The 20,967-nt window shown below is 39.7% G+C and overlaps 1 protein-coding gene across 1 annotated transcript in view; it reads left to right on the top strand.

Moving 5' to 3' along the window:
• The first annotated feature begins 12,211 nt into the window (after positions 1-12,211).
• Positions 12,212-20,967, top strand: part of LOC137281735 (serine/threonine-protein phosphatase 6 regulatory ankyrin repeat subunit B-like) — a 176,455-nt gene continuing 167,699 nt past the window's right edge. The window contains exons 1-2 of the mRNA XM_067813316.1: positions 12,212-12,333; positions 13,122-13,633. Of these exons, the coding sequence (XP_067669417.1) occupies positions 13,210-13,633 (424 nt within the window). The 5' untranslated portion in view covers positions 12,212-12,333; positions 13,122-13,209. The remainder of the gene's footprint in view (positions 12,334-13,121; positions 13,634-20,967) is intronic.

Raw genomic sequence — 20,967 nt, 5'->3', positions numbered from 1 at the left:
AGTATAATAATGACCAGTCATCGTCCCAACACTACGCTTAACGATCTAGGAGATACGGAGGGATTCGATCAGCCTGGTGAGGAAGATGAATTATACATCCTGCACTTCGAAGACAACGTGTACAGACTGGTGTCGTTATCAGATTTAAATGAGACCAAATGGCTGATCAACTTAACACTCACCTCACCTTATATCACAATAGACGCAGATACGTGGCAGATCTCTAAGATTAGGAACAACAGTATCTGGCCCGGGGATTTCATTCCGGAGAATTACTTAGGATCTCCGATAAGTTTGGATACCGAAACAAATGGGTTAAGTTCTTGATTAGATAATAAATTAACATTTAGCAGTAATTATTTAATCCCGGGGTCTCTTGATAGAATATCCTCCCCCTACACACTCATCATAGAAGTCGTCTTTACGTATTTTGACCAGGTAAACTCCTCGAAAGGACGCCAAATTTTACCCGGGTTGGTAATACACTGGTATACCGAACACTTAGACCAATATTGTCGTATTGTTATACAACGGAATACCCCCACGAGTTCTATAAAACGTTTAATAAGCCTCAGTGGGGTTTTTATTACAACAGAAAAGTCTATTAGCCTCTCACCTATTATCATTGGTAATGATATATCCCTTGTAGGCTTCAAATACATTGATAGACTTTTAACTGAAACCCAATTAAAATATCTTTCAAAATATATATTATAGGATGGGTCTGTACCCAGTCGTAGAGGAAGTAGCGAAGACGCTGGAAACCGTAGATGGGTTCCGCTTGAGGCAGTTATGTGATGTGAAACGTCAACTAGAACAAGACCGTGACACGCGGAAAGCACTATGTAAGAAGTACAATAGAGCTTTCAATATCGTGGACGGGGCTGACACTACCCTTATGGCAACCAGCATGGGACTAGGGGCGGCAGGCGTTGGGTTGTTGGCTACCATCGTGGCCGCACCTATAGTGCTAGGTATTGAAATAACAGCTGGGGTGGCAGGGTTGGCAGGGGCGCTTAAGTTAGTATCACGCAGACTTCATCGTAAGTCATTGAAACACGACGAGATCAGGGTTCTGGCCGAAGCAAAGCTGAACACAGTGAGTGAGCGTATTTCCACGGCACTCTCTGATAGTAAGATCTCAGAAGAGGAGTTTCGTTCAATCCTCTCTGAACTCACAAAATATAACGGAATGAAACAAGATATTCGGTCCAAGTCTCGTAAGTCTGCTATCAGCGAGGACGAGAAAAAAAAGTACATAGAACAGGGGATACAAAAAGCCCAGCAAGCCTTTATTACGAACACCAAAGTGATCGTAAGCGGTTCACGTTAAACTGTTTCATCGATATAAACGTGACATAGGCACAGTGTTACCTCCAACACACGTTATGTAGTAGGGGTAATAGTAGCAAGAGCTAAGGGCCCAACCAAAGCCTTATTTAGTAAATAAGGCTTTGTAGAGACTTTTTTAAAAAGTGGTCCAGAACCCCCATTGTATATACTACTTTATGTTCTGTAGATAGTTGCATTTTAATTATTGGTAGTTTAGATTAGTAACTTGAATTGTTGATGGCTGTACCCTCAAAGGGGGTTGAAGTATTGTAAAATTATTGTCCTCCTGAGAGGGTACGTAAGTCCACAAACATTCACAGTAAATTTAAGTCTACCAGGTTTTTAATCGTAGTATTCATGTTCTTTTAATTTTGGCTAAATTTTCGTACAATCGCCAGCAGCTAAAGGGATGGTGTAAATCCAACTAGGGTCCATGTAGGAAGCAAAGGCACTGTAAGTCCCCATGGTCCCTAGTGTGGTGATCTACCTTCTGTTGTTGGCGATCTGTAGTCTGTTTTTTATATTGTATTGTCTAAATAGTGCTATTAGTTTTAACTTTCCATGCTAGTTTTAATTGAAATTGTGATATTCTAGTTGTTTTACTGTCCTTCGTTGACAGATTTTACCACATGCATATATTTCATGTAAATGTTCTCGTCACGATATGGCTGAGATAATGCCGATGTGACGTAAAATATTAACTCACTCACTCACTTAAAGGTCAATTCCACCCTAAAACTATCTTTTAACCATCTACTCCAAAGAAATAACATATCGTATTTTTCATTTTTATTTTAAGAAATAATTTCCAGTTAAAGAGTAAAAAGTAACTGATTCTCCAATCTGATACGCTTCCGTCATTCCATGGAGGCGGCCATGTTTCGGTCTCGCGAGGCAACGAGAGCGTTAGATCGCGAGATTATCACGTAAGCTACACACCACAGAAACGCTGAATCGAAGCGTTGTCCATTGCCGCGTTGCCGTTGGAAATACAGCGCAATTTGGATATGCCGCTGTGTCAAGCTTGGGGGCGTTCAAACAGAAACGACCGAGGTGAAGGGACACCGGGATATGGGAAGTCATTTTTTCAAATCCCAAACGATTCCAAACATACAGAAAAAAAACTGCTTGCTGATAAATGGCTGCACAACATTGGCACTGATGGACGTCGGCGCCCTTCATATTTTGGAGGCACAAGGTACATAATTGAGTTGGTACTATGCCTAATTATTTAGCATGTTAGAACGTTATTTCTTTTTGGTAAAGATGTATGTAACTTGCAAATAGCTACAATCGAAGTTATTGTGATTGTTGAGCTCGGGAATTTCCAGCGAGCTCTGTCGTGAACAAAAACTAGTGTTGGTCTACAGCATCCGTTGGCACCACTTGTGTACTGGCATTTAAATTAGGTCTGCTATAAATACGTTAGAAATAATAGTCGATTTATTATCACAATCCTTGAAACGTAAATCACTGCATTTACTTTAAAAAAAACCAACAAGAACATTTATTTCGTGCAAATCATCACCATGGATGCCTGTGCCGAACCCTATTGCTATACTTTAGTAGGGGGTTCGGCACAGGCTAGAATATGTATTTATAATTGTTTAGCGCTGTCTCGGAGCTTTATTTCATTATGCTCTACGCTATCATGTCTGTGCATGTTCGAGTGTTATGGTATTGAAGATTTCAGGTTCACAGCAAATTACCACTATTTGTCATGAAATATTACACTTTAAATGAGTCTGTAGAACACTAATCATTGCTTACGTCATGTTTTTCAAACTGTAAAGTACCATTTTTACGCAAGTTTCTAAAACTCTTTTCATTTACTGTGAGCTTAAAAGACTAAAGTACAGTTGCATGTATTGTTGAAGTAATTTAAAAATAATCCTTTTATCAAATTATGTAAATACATGTTGTTACATGTAGTCTACTTTTGTACACAAGATCATACTAAAGTTCCAAAATGTGTCCTCAGTATATATGTCACCTTGACTGAGGCTGCAAAATATTTGTAATTATTGAAACAGTGAGTTTGAAATGCCTTAAAAGTTATTGTTTGTAAACTAATTAAGAAAAATATTACAAAATGGGCCACTTGATTTGTATAAAAAAACACAAGGATATAGTTTTGTGCCATCATTTGTCTTCAACTGATTACACCACGAGGCTGCATAATTTTACTTCATATATTTTTCAAACTAAAATTTTTTTTTTAATTATCTTTTAGAAGCTACAGCTAAGAGACGATGCCTTTCCAACCCTGTCTGGTCAAAGACCAAAAACAAAAGATGGGATGCGTGAGGAGCGTGTGAGGAAAAGGACACATAAAAAGGTATTTTTACCTACTTGAGGTTTATAACCTGTTTGAAAAATATGACACTTGTAATTTCAGACAAAACGATATGATTACAATTAAACTACTTCTCTGACTATTTTGTATGTTTTACAGGTAATTCAGAAATTGATTAACACAGTGTTTCAACTGAACACTTAGACTGTTATTCAGTAAGTCATGATATTAGAAACTACTCTCGACCAGGAGAATGATTCAGTTTACAGTTAGCTATCACAGTATAGTTTTGATGTACAAAATATGCTACGTTCATGATTCAGATTAATCAAGTTCATAAATTCCATGCAAAGCACCCAGCGTCATTTTTAATCAATGACCGGCATATGTGTAAATGAGCTATAAAAATTCCTGATATCTTGAAGAGTCCTAAAGAGATTTGTTTCTTGCAAAGATTGCTGATCCTTTGCTTCAGGGGTTAGTTACTTTGTTTGCAAGCAAATAGTGTAATGGCTGCAAGTAATTACATGTCTCATATACATGTTTTTAAATACACAGACTGTCGCAAAAATGTTCTCAACCTGTGCTGGTGACCTTGAGAAGAAAAAGAGATCATCTTTGACATTGGCTGATACACTGAAGGTTATTTGTCTACTTACTGAGTTTTGTTTATTTAACAAGCAAATTATTGACAAAATGTTCTGAATCGGTACTCTGTCATATACAAAAAATGTCAAGTTTGTTTGCGATCCTTGATGTTTCTCTGCATCTTCGGTTTATTACAGTTTATGCCCATCATGGCTACATTAATAATGTTTGTTTGCAGATGACTGTCCCTGAGGAAATGTGCAGCCAAAAGACTGATGTGAGCATACTAAAATCAACAGTGAGTTTTCTGAACTTTTAGGCCAGTTCATCCGATAATCCACATCCACTTCATTATTTTCGTCATTGAATAATGCAGTAACAACATTTCTCACTGAAAGACTTTGAATGGAGATTGTACATTTTCCAAATACGGCTGCAAAAGTACAAATATGTTCTTTTACAAATATTATTGTTTGTATTAAAAATGAATTTATTCAAGCATTTTGTATGACAGTATTTTTAGTTTCAGTGTAATTCCAGGGGCAGGGCCACCCCAAGAATAACAAATGGTTGGTCGCTTTTATGACAGTAAATGTCTGATTGCACATTTCAGCGGAATGCAACTGTTCAAACAGATGTCTGGTGCCAGGACTGTTACCACCCGAACTATCACAGGCGTCGTCTCACAGCTGCTGACAGTATGCTGTCTTCTGATCATACTTACGACAAGGTTCCAAAAGAAGAAAATGCCCTTGTCAGCATCACTGCATCTCCCCCTATGCAGTCTACTCCATTTAATCAATCGGATTCTGTAGAGGCTGAATACACTGTAGAAAACCTTGATATGACATTTGATTCAAATAAGTCAGCTGACCAGACTGACTCTCCTTTTGAAGTTACAAGTTTGTCAAGTGAATTTAAATCAGATACTAACAAGTCTGAATTGGATGAATCTTATTCTCAAGATGAAATTCATAACATTCTGTCAAATTAGGAGATAAACATCATGTGTTGGCCAATTTCCGGGTGTTATTGAGTATCTGAAGCACGGGAATATTTCATTTGAAACCTCCGGCGGACCGCCGGAGGTTTCAAATGAAATATTCCCGTGCTTCAAATGACCGCCGGAGGTTTCAAATGAAATATTCCCGTGCTTCAAATACTCAATAACACCCGGAAATTGGCCAACACATGATGTTTATCGACATTGTAAACACAAAAGTAAACCAAAGGGTTTTAGTGTCTGCACTCGTTTACATCGAACACGGATACAGCAGTGAAGTGTCATCAGCTCGCCGTTTCAGCTGGTTCCCATGGTAGCATCTGGAGTTGCTCATGTGTGACGTCATTCTAACTTTACGTCACAATGTGATTTGAATGACGTCACCACTGTTGATGACACAACAAAACAATTGTTTACGAGTCAATACGCGGTGAATAGTCTTTCAGTTTCCGGGAATCTAATACCATTTAATCATGTTTTTCAACCAATCAGATTACAGAACACAGTAACTTTTGGTTTACAATGACAAATACATAGTGTTTTCAGATGCACTTGATGATTTGTTTCATCGAATTCTATGCAAACAATGTTCATGTCCAGCAGATGAAATGAAAAAGTCATTTTCTGGAAGTATGGTAACTATAAAACTATATTGTACAGGTGGTCATGAAATTTTGTTTTGGAAGTCTCAGACATTTTTTTGCTCCAAGAGTAGCAGCAGGTAATGTTTTGCTATCAGCAAACATTTTATTCACTGGTCAAACCTTTAAGCATATTGCTGATGTAGCTTCATTGATGAACTTAAAGTTTGTTGGCAAAAGTTCATTTTATGGGACACAGAGAGATTATCTTTTGCCCGTTATAGGAGAATTCTGGAAAGCAGAACAGCAACCTGTTGTGACGTCCCTGACAGGTTTACCTGTTCAAGTGATAGGAGACGGTAGATGTGATTCACCAGGTTATAGTGCAAAATACTGTAATTACACCATGATGGATCACAGTTCCTTGAGAATAGTAGAGTTTGAAGTTGTCGAGGTGACAGAATGTAAAAGAGTCCTTGACAGATTGGTTGGATGCAATGAATCCAACTTCGGTTTCAGTCTTGCTGTGTCTGATGTTTGAACAGATCGTCGTGCGTCAGTTTGAAAACATATGCAGGAAAAGTATAGACCAATGAACATTGATCATCAGTTTGATCCTTACCATTTATCAAACAATTTGAGAAAGAAATTGCAGAAGAAATGTAGGTACAGAAAGTTTAGCCCGACGTCATTGTTCGGCAGAGACGACAGGACTGCAAAATCTGACAATTAGATCGCGTCAAATATTTGCCTGAAACGGGTTTACTAGGCGGGATTAACTCGTCTTCACACGTGAATATGAAGCACATTGAGAGGTTCGATGTGTGTATAAACTATTGTAATGTGTGACAAAACAGGGTAGGAATTAGGCTGGATGTGGTGTTAGCTGTTCGGTAATACCCGACACCAAGTTCTAGGCATAATCAGCTTTTTTATTGCAAAGAATGTTTATACTGATACAATGTATACGTTCATAAGATATCACTCAATGATTAAATGATTACTGAAAACTTGATTTGAACAAACCCAATAATGAAAGACTATACATGTGTTGTAACATTCTACAGCAGCATGGGACATCATGTTGCACTGCTCGTGTAAGGAGCCAGCTAATTTGTGAGGATTGGGCGATATCAGGCAATCAGACCAGGACTGTGTGACACGGTGCCAAAACTACCCCCACCCCTATCCCTTCTCCCCCGGGTATATCGTATCTTCCCGTTCGTACTTCAGGTTTAGTCTTGTCATTCATGCGTGGACGCGTATGTGCAATAAATGTTGCAATGGTAAAGCTTTGAGTGTGAACATCGTCAAAGCAATTAGGTTGTTAGCATGGTTAAAGCCAGTGGTAATACTGATGCTGGAATATTGCTAACCACACGTGTTGTTCCGTCATAAAATCCCCTAGTTTCCAAACCATTCGCCACTCTGCACCAGCTATCAGCAGCAACATTCCCCGGTGGTCAGACATGGTTAATATAACTTCAAATTCTGTATTTGAGGTCAGGGCAGAGCCACAATACATAGTAATCGTTTCGCCATTCACCACAAATTTAAACATGACTAGGCAAACTGTGCACTCTGCACGATGTCAACTGACGTACATGGAAGCGAGTCTATCTGCTATCCTGAACGGCCTGGATTCGAAACGCTCAAGGCATGTTCTTGGAAATGTTGTTTCATAGACATTCTAATCCACAGGGGAAAATAATTCGTACCTTGCTATAGACATTAGACAAGATCATCACTACAGTTGTGCCGTGAAAACAATCTCGTGTACTTTACATCACGCTTGAAGCCACGTCAACATTAGTTTCCGTGAATGACGGGGGGGGGGGGGGGGGGGGTTCAGATATTTGTAGGCCGTTTCAGTTAGTTAGCATTGCCTCAATAACATGGAGGTTTCAGAGGAGGAACTAAGAGACTAAGTCAACCAGCTTCGAATTTGCCGACCACACACTATTTACAGTAAAGGAAGGATAACACATGATAAACTATTGATCGCAATTTCAGTTGATTAACGTTGATTGCTCGAGTGGCTATGGTAACATATCCCTGCTTGTCACACATTGTACAACACTATACAACATTAGTAGGAACCAAACAGCCGTACTGACTTTCAGCCCATGAGAGATGTGTGGTTATTCAACCCCTCTATTCCTACAGTGCAGGAAGACCTACAACGGTGTGTTTAACTTTACTAAGCATCCTAATGGGCAGATGAAAAGAAAATCTACTTTTAAAAAATGCACTAATATTTTATTTCCCTTGGATTTCTCTTTGTATCAGTGTGATAGGCATGCGGATATACATCAAGCTTTGTTTATGGACAGAAAATTCAAAATTGACAACAATGGTGAGTGTGAGGGTCAACACACACCACGGCTAACACCATCAACACATTTCACGTGTCGGGGGTATAGTACGCATTGAGCAATACATTCAGTACTGATAACAGACAAAGCATCATTATCTAGCCTCATGTAAGAATGTCGAGTTTTGATTGGTCCACGTGACGCTGATAAAATACCATGTACATCCATCACGATCCGCCAGCGGGAGTATAAAAGTCGTATACTCCCGCTACGAAAGTCATATCACCCCGCTACGCCTCGGTGACGACGCGAAGTGAGAACAGCGTGTATCGACATGCCTTTAGTAACGTGCGGTGCATTGAGGTCAAACGATCAGCTGGTGTCACCATGGCAGCAAGGAAACGTTTTGCCACAACATCGATGCGTGTTGTTTTGTTTTGATTTGGTGAAAACATTCAGCTAGATAAATGCGTTATCACATCGTGTCGAGTGAAATACGAGGTTTTATCAGTCCTTACTCGGGACTGATAAAACCTCGTATTTTCCCTCGACTCGATGTGATAACTTTTAATGCCGTTGTTCATATTATGTCCAGCAATGTACAACATGAGACAGATATCAAAGGGCCAGTAAGCAAGCCAGCCAGCCAGCCTGCCTGCCCGCCTGCTCTCCTTCCAAGCTCATGCGATTTGAAAGTTTTCCTCTCTCTTCCATTCATACAATGTTGAAAGATAGTGTTGGAATGTTGCACTGGTTGTTGTTTTTCGTTCCATTCAGCACCTTTCCAGCTGTATGGCAACGGTCTGTAAATATTCGAATCTGTACCAGACAAGACAGTGATCAATAGCATGAACATATATCTTTGCAGGAGGAATAAGACGACAACCACATGAGCGAACCTGACCACCCGGACTGTTGCATAGGTTGTTCTAATGAAACCACAGGTTGTGCGTGTGTGGCGTGGCGTGGCGTGGCGTGGCGTGGCGTGGCGTGGCTTCGCGTGGCGTGGCTTCGCGTGGCGTGGCGTGGCGTTTGTTATGGGGGTAACGTGGACGACGTGAGAGAACCAGTCTATATTCATTTCCCCATTAAAAGTGAGGTGGTCGAGTGGGCAGTATGCTTAGTTTTGACAGAACAGAAAGACAGGAAGACTCGCGGCTTGGGGTTCGATCGTGAAAACCCTGGCCATTTTGTATGTTGCATTTTGTATCCAAAAGATGACATCCATTCCTTGTGAGCTTGCTGATGGGGATAACGTCTTTGGTCATATGGACAAGGCGTCCGACTCCAGATGGAAAGGTCCGTGGTTCGACTCCCAGCACGGGAAATTTTGTGGCTGCTACATCTAGAGGATATTTTGTACTAATCTCCTATTTTGTTTTGCTACCTATACTCAGGAATAACACCACCAGGGGAGAAATATCGTTTCAGTGAATTCATGTATAATTGTGTTGCCGTATCCGTCGTCCAGATACCCGGGTGATAGCACAAAAACAGTGCATGTTTTTGTGGATACCGGACCCAAGCAGCAATGCGTTCAACACTATACTAACTGAGTGAAGGCTTGAGAGGCTGTGCCAGTCCGTGTATCACATCCAACACTATAAAGACACGGTTACATGCACAGCCAGTCAGAAAGCTGTTTATTACTTGATTGTCAGATCCAGACCAACACCCTATAGTCGGAAGATTGCCGAGTGTGACGTTAAACAACAACCCACTGTAACCATTACAACAAATACAACAACGAAAACAACTACAACAACAACGACAACAATGATAATTGAAGCCCACGTAATATGAGCGTTGTCTTTACACATCAGATAATGTTACGGTGTGCGGAAGGAGCATTGGAAATGATTTTTTGCCACAGCTCATTCTCGGCCTGAGACCTCAAGCAGACTCCAACTTGATCCCGAAAACGACAGTTTTATCCAATATTTGCATGGCGCTTCAGGCACTTTAAACACGCGAGTGAGTTTCAAGATGCCAGCTTGCGACCAGCATAGATTTCCAGGGTGTCTCCGTGGCCTTGAGTCTCAACGGACACCGTGCATCTGAAGTTTAGTGGCAGTAGCTATAACGCGTGTCACTCGCTGGACAGTAGTCGTGACACATTGTCTCAAAGGGCCGTTGTGAAAGAACAACTGTCATGGTACCCGTTACTCGGGTATTGTTTTTATCTCCAAAAACATACGTGCCTGGTAGATGTTTGATCTTGGTCTACATCGACGGGAAGCTGTCTTAGCGATTATTTGACAGTGCCACCCCATTCGAGGTGCCGATATACTGCTGAGTGTGAACGTTAAAAACAACAACAACAACTACAACAACACAGTACGCGAGTGGGTGAGTGAGTGAGTGCGAGAGAGTATTTGTCAACTACAACAAAAACAACACAGTGTGTAGATTGCAGATTTCATGATATATATGACACTTCACCTTCCCCCTCCAGAGACCAAGACCTAATCCTCTTGGGTTACGCGAGTGAGTGAGTGAGTGAGTGTAAGAGAGTATTTGTTAACGAGATGGCATCACCCTTTATGAAAATACAGGGAGGTGGGGGGAGTTCGTGGTGGTGGTGGGGTCGGTGTCTGTGTGTCTGTGTGTGAATCTCTGTGTGTGTCTGTGTGAGTCTGTGTGTCTGTCTGTGTGTGTCTGTGTGTCTCTCTGTGTGTGTATGCGTGTGTGTGTCTGTCTGTGTGTCTCTCTCTCTGTGTGTCTGTGCCTGTGTGTGTCTGTCTCTGTGTGTGTCTGTGTGTGAGTGTCTCTGTGTGTGTCTGTGTGTGTATGAGCGTGTGTCTGTGTGTGTGTCTCTGTGTGCGTGTGTGTGGTTGACACATGTCGTATCCCAATTTTGCAGTTCAGTGCTCATGAAGCTGATCACCTGATTGTCTGGTCTAGACTCGAATATTTGCAGACCGCCGTCATATCTTGAATATTATTGAGTGCGGCGTAAAACTAAGCCCACTCACTCAGTACTACAAATTTACTGCAGGGAATACCCTCAGACTATAAAACTATATATCTGCTTGTGAACGCATTGCACTGTTCCAGTTACCTACAGCAGCGGATGATCTCATACCCAGTGGGATATATATTGTGCTACATTAATATCAATATTAATTCGTAATATACATAGGCATCTGCATAGTTGTTAGAAACAAGGAAAATTAAAATGTACGGCCTTCACTGCAGGGAGACGCGCCATACATTTACCATAGAAAAATCCGAGGACGAGTGGTTAGAACTTTTTCACAGCATTTTCATGGATACTGTGACAAAGTGTACGTCACGAGAACAACGCCCATCGTTACTTTCAGCGTTGCAAAACGTTATTTAAGCAGTTTCGAGGCAAGACAAACGTCGTTACATGGACCATATGTAACCAATGACACACCTCCTACTTTCACAATTGTCAGTGACCGTGATTCATAACTTGTGGGAAAATACGGGGGAAATACATGCCTTAAAATAACCCTTAATAGGTCTAAATGACACCTACTGTAACGCAAAGGCCTCACTAAGCAAAAGACTACTGTAGTACAAGGGCCTGTAGCCAGTTTAAAACGATCTACCAATTACAGCGCGTCTTGGAAATCGGGGATAGAAATTATCATGTTTATTATATTATATTGTACCACAATATACACGATGTCATGTATATACTATATAGATGATTCGTGGCCGAACCGTTGACCTTTGAAACTTCGCTAAACTATACATAGCATAATTTAAACATAAACTTTGAGCTAAAGGATAAATAACTTTCAACACTGAAACATATTTGCAAAGGGAAATGGCCGTTTTGCTGTTGTGGATATAGAATATTCCTAGAACCATGTTTGGACATTGAGAGTTTTCTCTCCTTGATAATGGTACCATACTGTTTCCATCGCCATGCCTGTTGCGCTTAGACAGGACCCAGTCGTAAACTTTGCCATGGGTAAGCTGGGTCCCGTCTCGCCTATCGAGAATGTTAGCGCGCGCAAGTGGAGTCGGGAACCAGCTTAACGAGATGGGTACGAGACGCCTTGCCGGAATGACGTGAGCAGTTACGAATGGTTACAAATGTACTTGAGTGGAGCGGGCAGTCAGTTAGCGCTAGCGCTGTGGAGGAGTTTCCCCGTGCTCTCACTGTCGAGCGACGAGTAAGACATGGCTGTGGGGACGTTGGAGGTTGTATGGACCTCGGGCGTGTCATCGAAGCTCCTTAAGGTAATAGCGATCAGTAAGTGTTTATTTAGAGATGTTTGTAATCTTCACTATATCACAACTGGGTGTCATATTTATCTCGAGAAGGACTAGTGCAGTGGGTATTGTATTATACAATGCAGCGTGTCCCTGTGAGAACGAAAGTAGCAACAATGTCGGGAAGTACAAACGAAAATAGGTGTGTTACAGAAAGGTGAAATTCAGCAGAAGTATTAGATTAAAATAGGTTTCAACTGATACAAATCGCGGAATGTACACTAGTCTAAACAAGATTTTACACATTTGTAATCGTTCACACATTTGGGACTGGTGGTGCATACAATTGAAATCAGACTGCTTTACTTCCGTGTTAACACCCCGCATGTATCATAACTTGAAATGAACTCGTAAACTCTTTAATCTTCGTATATGAGATCAATAATTCAACAAATCTAGACTGTGGCACCTCATGACAGACCTTCCAACGTCAGCATACAGAGAATTATCATGCAAGCAAATGAACCTCATATCGTAGGGGATTGGTTGTCAACTTGAAAACACTTCCTCTTTCAGTAGTTTCAATATTCATACAATAGATCACTACTAACAAATAGTTGATATAGCAATGATTTGAAGTGGATAGAGACAGAGAGAAGAGATGGGGAGAGGAAGACGGAGAGGGAGTCAATAACATTGAATGCTGGAAAGATGAGGTTGAGGAAAAGGGACAGAGGATTGAGATTGGGAGTCTTATACTTCATATGCAGACGCTGCAAGAAGTAGGCGTTGTACATATGTTGTTTCTGTTGTAGGATGATGTTGATGGAGATATCAGAACAAAGAAACTGATGACAAATGAGCATGGAAGGTGTATAAAGTTTTGAACAATATGTTTGGGAAATGAATACATGCAGAATGGAAGAAGATCAAACAACGACGGGTGTTGGGTGTGACACAGAGATTAGGGAATGTACACCAGAGCACAGAAGGAAGCACTATAATTTGGACACGTCATCAAGTGAGGAATACTTGGAACTTGCTGGCATTGCCTCAGAGAACCCACAAGGATCAAATGAGGGATCAGACACAGAGATTGGGGAATGTACACCAGCAGAGTGCAGAACAGACAGTGATGTAGCCACATCATCAGGCATAGAGGATGCTGGAAATATGGCTGCTTCTGAAGACAGTGCTGATGAATTCAGCGATGGCACAGATGAGGATGAAGGGGATGGGATACGAGACATATCACAACTTGGAGCAGGTGCTATAGGGGTCAAATTCCAGACAGTGCATCAAGAGTCATACCAGCTTGTAGGTAAAGGTATGTGTGTCTTAAAGAAGTAATGATAAGAGAGGCTTACTCAGTACATCTCCAGTCACACCTAAATATAAGGTATAGCTGTGTGGCATATAGTATTTACCACCCCATTACAACCATCAAGTACTCACAACATCGTACTATGTTGGTGATGAATCATGTAAAACCTTAGAGGAGTGTTGTGCACGCAAGTGTTGTTAAAGGTCACACATACTCTAATAGGGTACAAATGCAAAATCACTTGCTGACATCGTTATAAATGAATCCCCGTCATTAAAACTGCTCATTTCGATCTTTAATTACCTTAAACAGTGCACAATTCTCGGCCGCAAACGAAATTTCAACCAATCAGAGCGGCGCGTCTCCGTGACGTAATAGTGGGTATAGAAATGAGGGTCTGTGCAGTATTCATCTACATTTCAGGGGTTAAACTATTTCGTTTACAGGTTTGTACAAACCTGAAATCGGGAAAGCTGTTGAGAAAAATAAAAGCTATATGTTCTCACAATCTATTATCATTTAGTTTTGTCTCCTGCTTTGCCTAGTTTTCGAGTTACAACCCTTGTTTAATAGACAATTCAGTCAAAATCACTTGGTGTCGCTAGGTTGTAATCCGTTTTAGGTGGTATAAACCTACACCTTATTTGTTATCATTCACTTGATGCTCAGTTAATGAATTTATAACAGGTATAATTAGCTAGTGGTAACGCCACTTAGATTACCCGACAAAGGCCCCCATTTGCCATTTCTTTTGTCTGGATCGATCAAAGGATTAACCGATTGATTAATTAGTTTTATGGGGATTTAAATGGGGGATTTGTCAAAAGGTAGTGTTTATGTATGTACATTTACTAATCTCTACTGAAGACACTCTGTCGTGTCTGTGTCTATGTTAAACAACACCTTTCTTTCAAAGGATTAACCGCCAATACATTGATTGCTCATTATTGTCTAACTAAATAACTTTTTAAAAAGAATGACGCACATTATGCAATTAGTTACCAGGTGTGCTATCTTGGGTAACCAATGAGACTATACAGCAGTGTGAAAAACCTGAAGCGATACATCACGTTTTCGTATATTAGACTGTTAAAAGACGCATCACCTGGGAAATCTGCAGATGAATTATGTATCACTTGTTTTTGTTGATATTGATGGATACATTCCTCGAAGAAGGTAATAGCCTGATATTGCTCCTATAACTTTAATTTTAATATTTGTATTTTTGTTTTTAATAAACTGTCGTAGCTTTCAACAGAACCATTGTTTTCGTCGTTAAGTGTAATGATACAGGCGACATACACTAGGGCGTGCGTGCGAATTATGATTCATATAGGAAAACTATGAAATGTCTACATATTACATTCCTGTTATACATTCGCAGATCGCTTCTTTTTATTAAGTTTCAAAATGCATACAAGTATGATTATAAAATAATTAGGATTATGAGACCAAGTATAAAGACGTATATTGGCATGTGTCTACATACTGGTGAGTGAACATAACAAACCAAGTAAATTTGGCAAGTGAAGAAATTTATCGCGCAGTATTTTCACTTCGACACCGACCTCGCTTAGGTTATGTTACAGGTTGTGCAATGCAAACTCCTTTTGGTAATGATTCAAATACATATTTATGTAGTTTTGATTTTCTAACTTGATGAGAACAAATCATACATAATCTCATTAATTCAAATGGATTTGACTTCACGATTTTCAAAAATGGCGGCGCCCGGTCTTGGGATGAATGCTATTTAAGTTTGTTTTCACCGACTTACAAAGGGACAATTACTTTCTACCGGTAGTAAAATATGTATTTTATTGATTGACAATAGGATTTTACATGACGTTGCTTATACCATAACAGTTTCACTCTTGGAAGTGAGGTGGAGGTCAACATAACATTGCTTGCAATATAAATGTCACTTCGACTCCCACCTTGCTTCCTTGGAAGAAGTCCTTATGTTAAACGTTGTGTCTCTCAAAATCCTTTTGGCCATGATTCAAATGCATATTTAACTAGCAGTAAAAAGTAGTTTTGATTTTCTAACTTGATGAGAACAAATCATAATCTCAATAGCCCGTGACTTCAGGATTTTTACAGGAAATATAAATGTAGCAACGGAATTGTTCACAGAAAAACTTTTATCGATCCGTAATGCCAATATACCAAATAAAACAGTTACTATCAGACCCAAGGATCCTCTGTGGATGAACAACCAAATACGTTATTTCATGCGCAAGCGTAATCGTATGCACAAGATCGCTAAATCTCGTAATAGGCCGTCGGATTGGGCAAACTTTAGATCTATGAGAAATAAGGTAACATCATTATTACGTACAGCCAAAAAAGAACATTTTAAGAAAATCGATAACCAACTAAACAGTCAACAAGGTACCAAAATGTGGTGGCGACTTGTTAAACATTATGTGAAAACAACCAACTCTTCCTACACTTTCCCAGCAATTATGTCTCAGGATGTAATGTATGAAACCCTAATGACATCGCAAATGTACTAAATAATTATTTTGCAGATCAATCAAGAATTGCAAATCCAAATCTGCAGCTACCAACAATGAGCTCCGAATATAGCTTACACTCTTTGTCAAATACTGATATCAGCCCAGAAGAGGTAAAAGATATTATTCTATCTGTTGATATAACAAAAGCTACTGGTCCAGATGGAATAGGCAACAGACTACTTAAACTCGTAGGCGCTAAGATATCTCCATTATTGTCACAACTATTTAACTTGTCTCTTCAAACTTCCAGGTATCCTTCACCCTGGAAAGAAGCTCTAGTCACACCTCTTCATAAAAAAGGAAGTAAAAACGAATGTTCTAACTACCGTCCTATTGCTTTAACAAGTTGTTTAGCCAAAATTTTCGAAAAATGTGTTTTTAAACATGTATTTAATTACTTAAGAGATAATGGAATATTATCAATTCTTCAATCTGGCTTCATGCCAGGCGACTCAACTACTAATCAGTTAACTTATTTATATGATTTTACTGCCAAAGGACTTGATCAAGGAAAAGAAATCCGAGCAGTATTTCTCGACATTAGCAAAGCGTTTGATAAGGTTTGGCATGAAGGTATCATTTTTAAGCTGAACAAATACGGTATTAATGGTTCCCTTTTAAGATGGTTTGAAAGTTATCTAGAAAATCGAACCCAAAAGGTTCTGGCATACCTCAAGGATCTGTTCTTGGACCTATACTTTTTATAATTTATATAAATGATATTGTTGAAGGAACTGATTGTAATGTACGCTTATTCGCGGACGACACGTCAATTTATGTAATAGTCGATGACCACACGATAGCAGCGGACAATCTAAATAGTGATCTTAACAGAATATCTAACTGGGCCAATACATGGTAAGTAAATTTTAATCCAAATAAAACGGAAACTGTACTCTTCACTCGTAAACTTGATACTAGTCCCAAGCCTACCCTATACATGAATGACACGCCCGTTCAAGAAGTGAAAAATCATAAGCATCTCAGACTAACATTTCAGGACGATTGCTCGTGGAGTACTTATATTAATGAAATTGTTAAGAAAGCAAGTCCGATGATAAATTGCCTGAGAAGCTTCAAATATCGTTTAAATAGGAAAACTTTAGAGCTGATGTACAAATCTTTCATTTTACCTAATTTCGAATATTGTAGTCATATCTGGGATAACTGCACTTTAGAAGAGTCACTTTGTCTCGAAAATCTCCACCTTGACGCTCTGCGCACAATATGTGGCGCAGTCCGAGGAACGAGCCACCAAAAATTATACAATGAAACTAATATAAAGTCACTTAAAGAAAGAAGAAAGAACGCTAAATTGGTACCATTCTACACAATGTATAACAACATGGTTCCTGACTACTTAAGCAACCTTATCCCACCCGCTGTCTCAGAAAATAGCAATTACAACCTTAGAAATAGTAAGCGATTAAATACTTTAATGTGCAGGACGCAACTGTATTCACGCTCCTTTCTCCCAGATACAGTTAGAGTTTGGAACACTCTGAGCGTAAAACTTGCAAACTCTCCTTCGCTGGGAGAGTTCAAAAGAAATCTCCAGCACTCCAGCTCACACATCTATGATGTATGCTACGGAAATCGATTCTGTCAAATAATACATTGTCGCCTCAAGCTCGGGATCAGTGACCTAAACGCAGGTAGAGTAAAAAGACATATCTCTGATAACGCCCAATGCAGTTGCGGCTACCATAACGAAGATGTCCTTCATTACTTATTTTGCTGTAAAAAATACGAATTAATCAGACGTCAAATGTATTTCTATAACAACGGTTTTTCCCTACACGCAGTTTTGAATGGAAGCCAATCAGAAAGTGGCCACACAAATCAGAAAATTCTAGAATCATTACATAACTTTATTACTCTGAGTAAAAGATTTGATAAATTTGAATAAGGCATCGTAAACTGAAATTTAAGTTAAAACGAAGCTTAACAGCTGTCAGTCATTATGGTCTTGATGGTGTTTATTATTACGGTTGCATGCAATTCAGCATTGTTCCAGCTGTTGTGTATGTAACTGTTATAATGTATTGGAGCGGTATTTAAATAAGCTGTTGCTTGTTTACCAGTCCAAATTCAGTTTTCTAAATAAAAATATGTTTAAACCACTTCAGGATTTTCAAAAATGGCGGCGCCCTGTCTGAGGATGAATGCTATTTAAGTTTGTTTTCACCGACTTACAAAATCAAAATTACTTTCTACTGGTAGTAACATATGTATTTTATTGATTGACATTAGGATTTTACATGACATTGCTTATAACATAACAATTTCACTCTTGGAATCGGTCAATACAAGGGGTCAATATAACATTATACGATAACATTGTCACTTCGACCACAACCTCGTTTCCGAGGAAGAAAGCGTTATATCCATGCAAATTTCTTTTGGTCAGCAATGTGTAGTAAGCAGTCTTAATTTTATAAACTCGATGAAACTTAAACTCCATTTTCTATCCTGGTAGCGTGGAAGGGGGCGAACCATCCGATTTAGTAATACTATATATATCACTGGCTTCCACAACGCTCACTTCGCACACACTAACAACCAATTTAAGCACAAACTACGGAGTCTGGTGGAAATCTGTGCATAGTGACACCATCACCCCACCCCAATTGACGGCAACACAACAATTCGGCATGTCTCTGGTGACGTCGAGAAATCAGCAAAATGACGAGCTTCCTACACATGACATGACTACATGAGGGTTGATGGGCATGTTTACATGGGGGTTGATGATGTACAAACACAAGTAGATAAGGATGTACACGGGTAGATTGGCTATACATGATATATATATATATATATATATATATATATATATATATATATATATATATATATATATATATATATATATACATATACTTGTGTTTGTACATCATCAACCCCCATGTAAACATGCCCATCAACCCTCATGTAGTCATGTACATCATCCTTAATCCCCAATCATGTGTTATGTAAACATCATCCACCTTTGGCTTCCATCCTTATCCCCTATCATGTACATCGTCCTTACCCCCTACCTGTGTTATGTAAACATATCCCATCATCTGTAATGTATTACCATTGGCTTCTATCATTGTTATCATAACTGTCGGGTTCCAATCAGCGCTTGTTTATACTGGCTTCCAGCTTTCGTTAAGTCATTCCACTTGTTACTTTGTTATTGTTTTACCTGTACATATAAATATAGCTCTGTACCCCATTCTCAATCACCTGATGAAGGAGTAAGCATTAACTCCGAAACGTTGTGTTCTCATATAAAGAAGTTGATATCCATAAAATCTTCATTCTTATGCATTTCACTTCTAAATGCCCTTCAAAGACTCCATATGAATTGAATTTATGTCACAACTGAATGTCTTTTACCAGCTTAACAACACGAAACAAAATAGTTAGCATTTAATTATGTGTTTTTAAGTACAACACGGGCGATAAAAGCATCGAAAGCAGGAACTGCACAGCGGCTGGGCGTGTCCACAAGACAGCCATGTCACTGTCTGCATATATGCTGTCTCCAAAGCCATTAGATGTACACACCACCGAGCTAACGTGCTGTATTGCATCACGCTTGTTGCAGGTATCCAGTCTCCTACCTGTATATTCAGGGCTGATCAACTGCAGTCATAAACCATGCCTGACCGCATTCGGCCTCGTCTTCATTCCGACTTAATCATTGGTGGAAAACAGTGTCGTGTGTGTGATACAATCAATTGCATAATCTTTCTGAAATTAATTTGTGTTTCATTCTGTCAGAGGACAAGTGCAATTCGCCGTACTGAAGACTTTTAAACATGCACCTGTGTCCGAGAATATATAACCATTTCTATAGTTATACTAAACTAAACACATATAAAATATTCAGTGAAAGGTTACGTAATTATGACGAGTAACGCACCACTCCCTGGAATAGGCATATTCCGTCATTCTGCCAGGGATAATCTACAACATATATACGTGTATATAGTCTCCCTGTTGAAACAGAAAAGGTTTTCGTTCCTGGAAGACGGCATGGACAGTGGAAGACAACCAGCCCCGCGTATAGTCCTGCATTCTGCGTTGGACTGGGAACGGCCAAATGCCCGTCTCCACCTGGAGTCAGCAGAATGAAGGAACACGCACATTCCAGGGCGAATTGCATTATTTGTTATAAAAACGAAAATGTATTCACTGAATGTTTTGTATGAGAGGCCCAGTATGCATCAACCTAGGATGATTGTAAATATTTTGTCGAACAAACACCTCGTATTCTGCAAGTTGTAATCTGTTGAGCGCAAATGGCAAAAGCATGGCATCCAAGATCGAAAAATCTGTTCATTCACGACTGTCATGTTCCCCACCACCCTTGGGGATTTTACAGGACGCTTTAATTACCCTGCATCGTGTTGGCAGCCAGTCGAGGTGGTTCCACGGTGATTGAATTAATTAGGGGGAAGCGCTTCGGTTAGTACGCAGAGTTAGTACGCAGAGCGCACTGTCTTGTGAACAAAAGACGATAGGCCGTCTCGCGTACACGTTACGCCTGGCCAACTGACAGCTATCCCTGTGGTACTGTACATATCTTGCCATGTACAACTCGGGTGAGCTGTAGAGACAGATGGCTCTAGTTTGTGAACCACATGGCTTTTGAAAGCCCTGTACTAAAAGGAAATATGGTCAGAAATATGAAGTGACGCGAGGAGCAAGTTTCTAAGGGTTAGCCAAGCAAAATGAAACAAGGGAAATTTTATGGAATCATACAACAAGTGTTTAATGGTTACCTTTAGTAATGTTACACTTCTGATTCCTGAACTGTGT

This window comes from Haliotis asinina, chromosome 4 (assembly GCF_037392515.1).
Source record: "Haliotis asinina isolate JCU_RB_2024 chromosome 4, JCU_Hal_asi_v2, whole genome shotgun sequence".
Classification (NCBI taxonomy): domain Eukaryota; kingdom Metazoa; phylum Mollusca; class Gastropoda; order Lepetellida; family Haliotidae; genus Haliotis; species Haliotis asinina.
The sequence above is the reverse complement of the archived record's forward strand: the minus strand, read 5'-3'. Positions and strand labels throughout refer to the sequence as shown.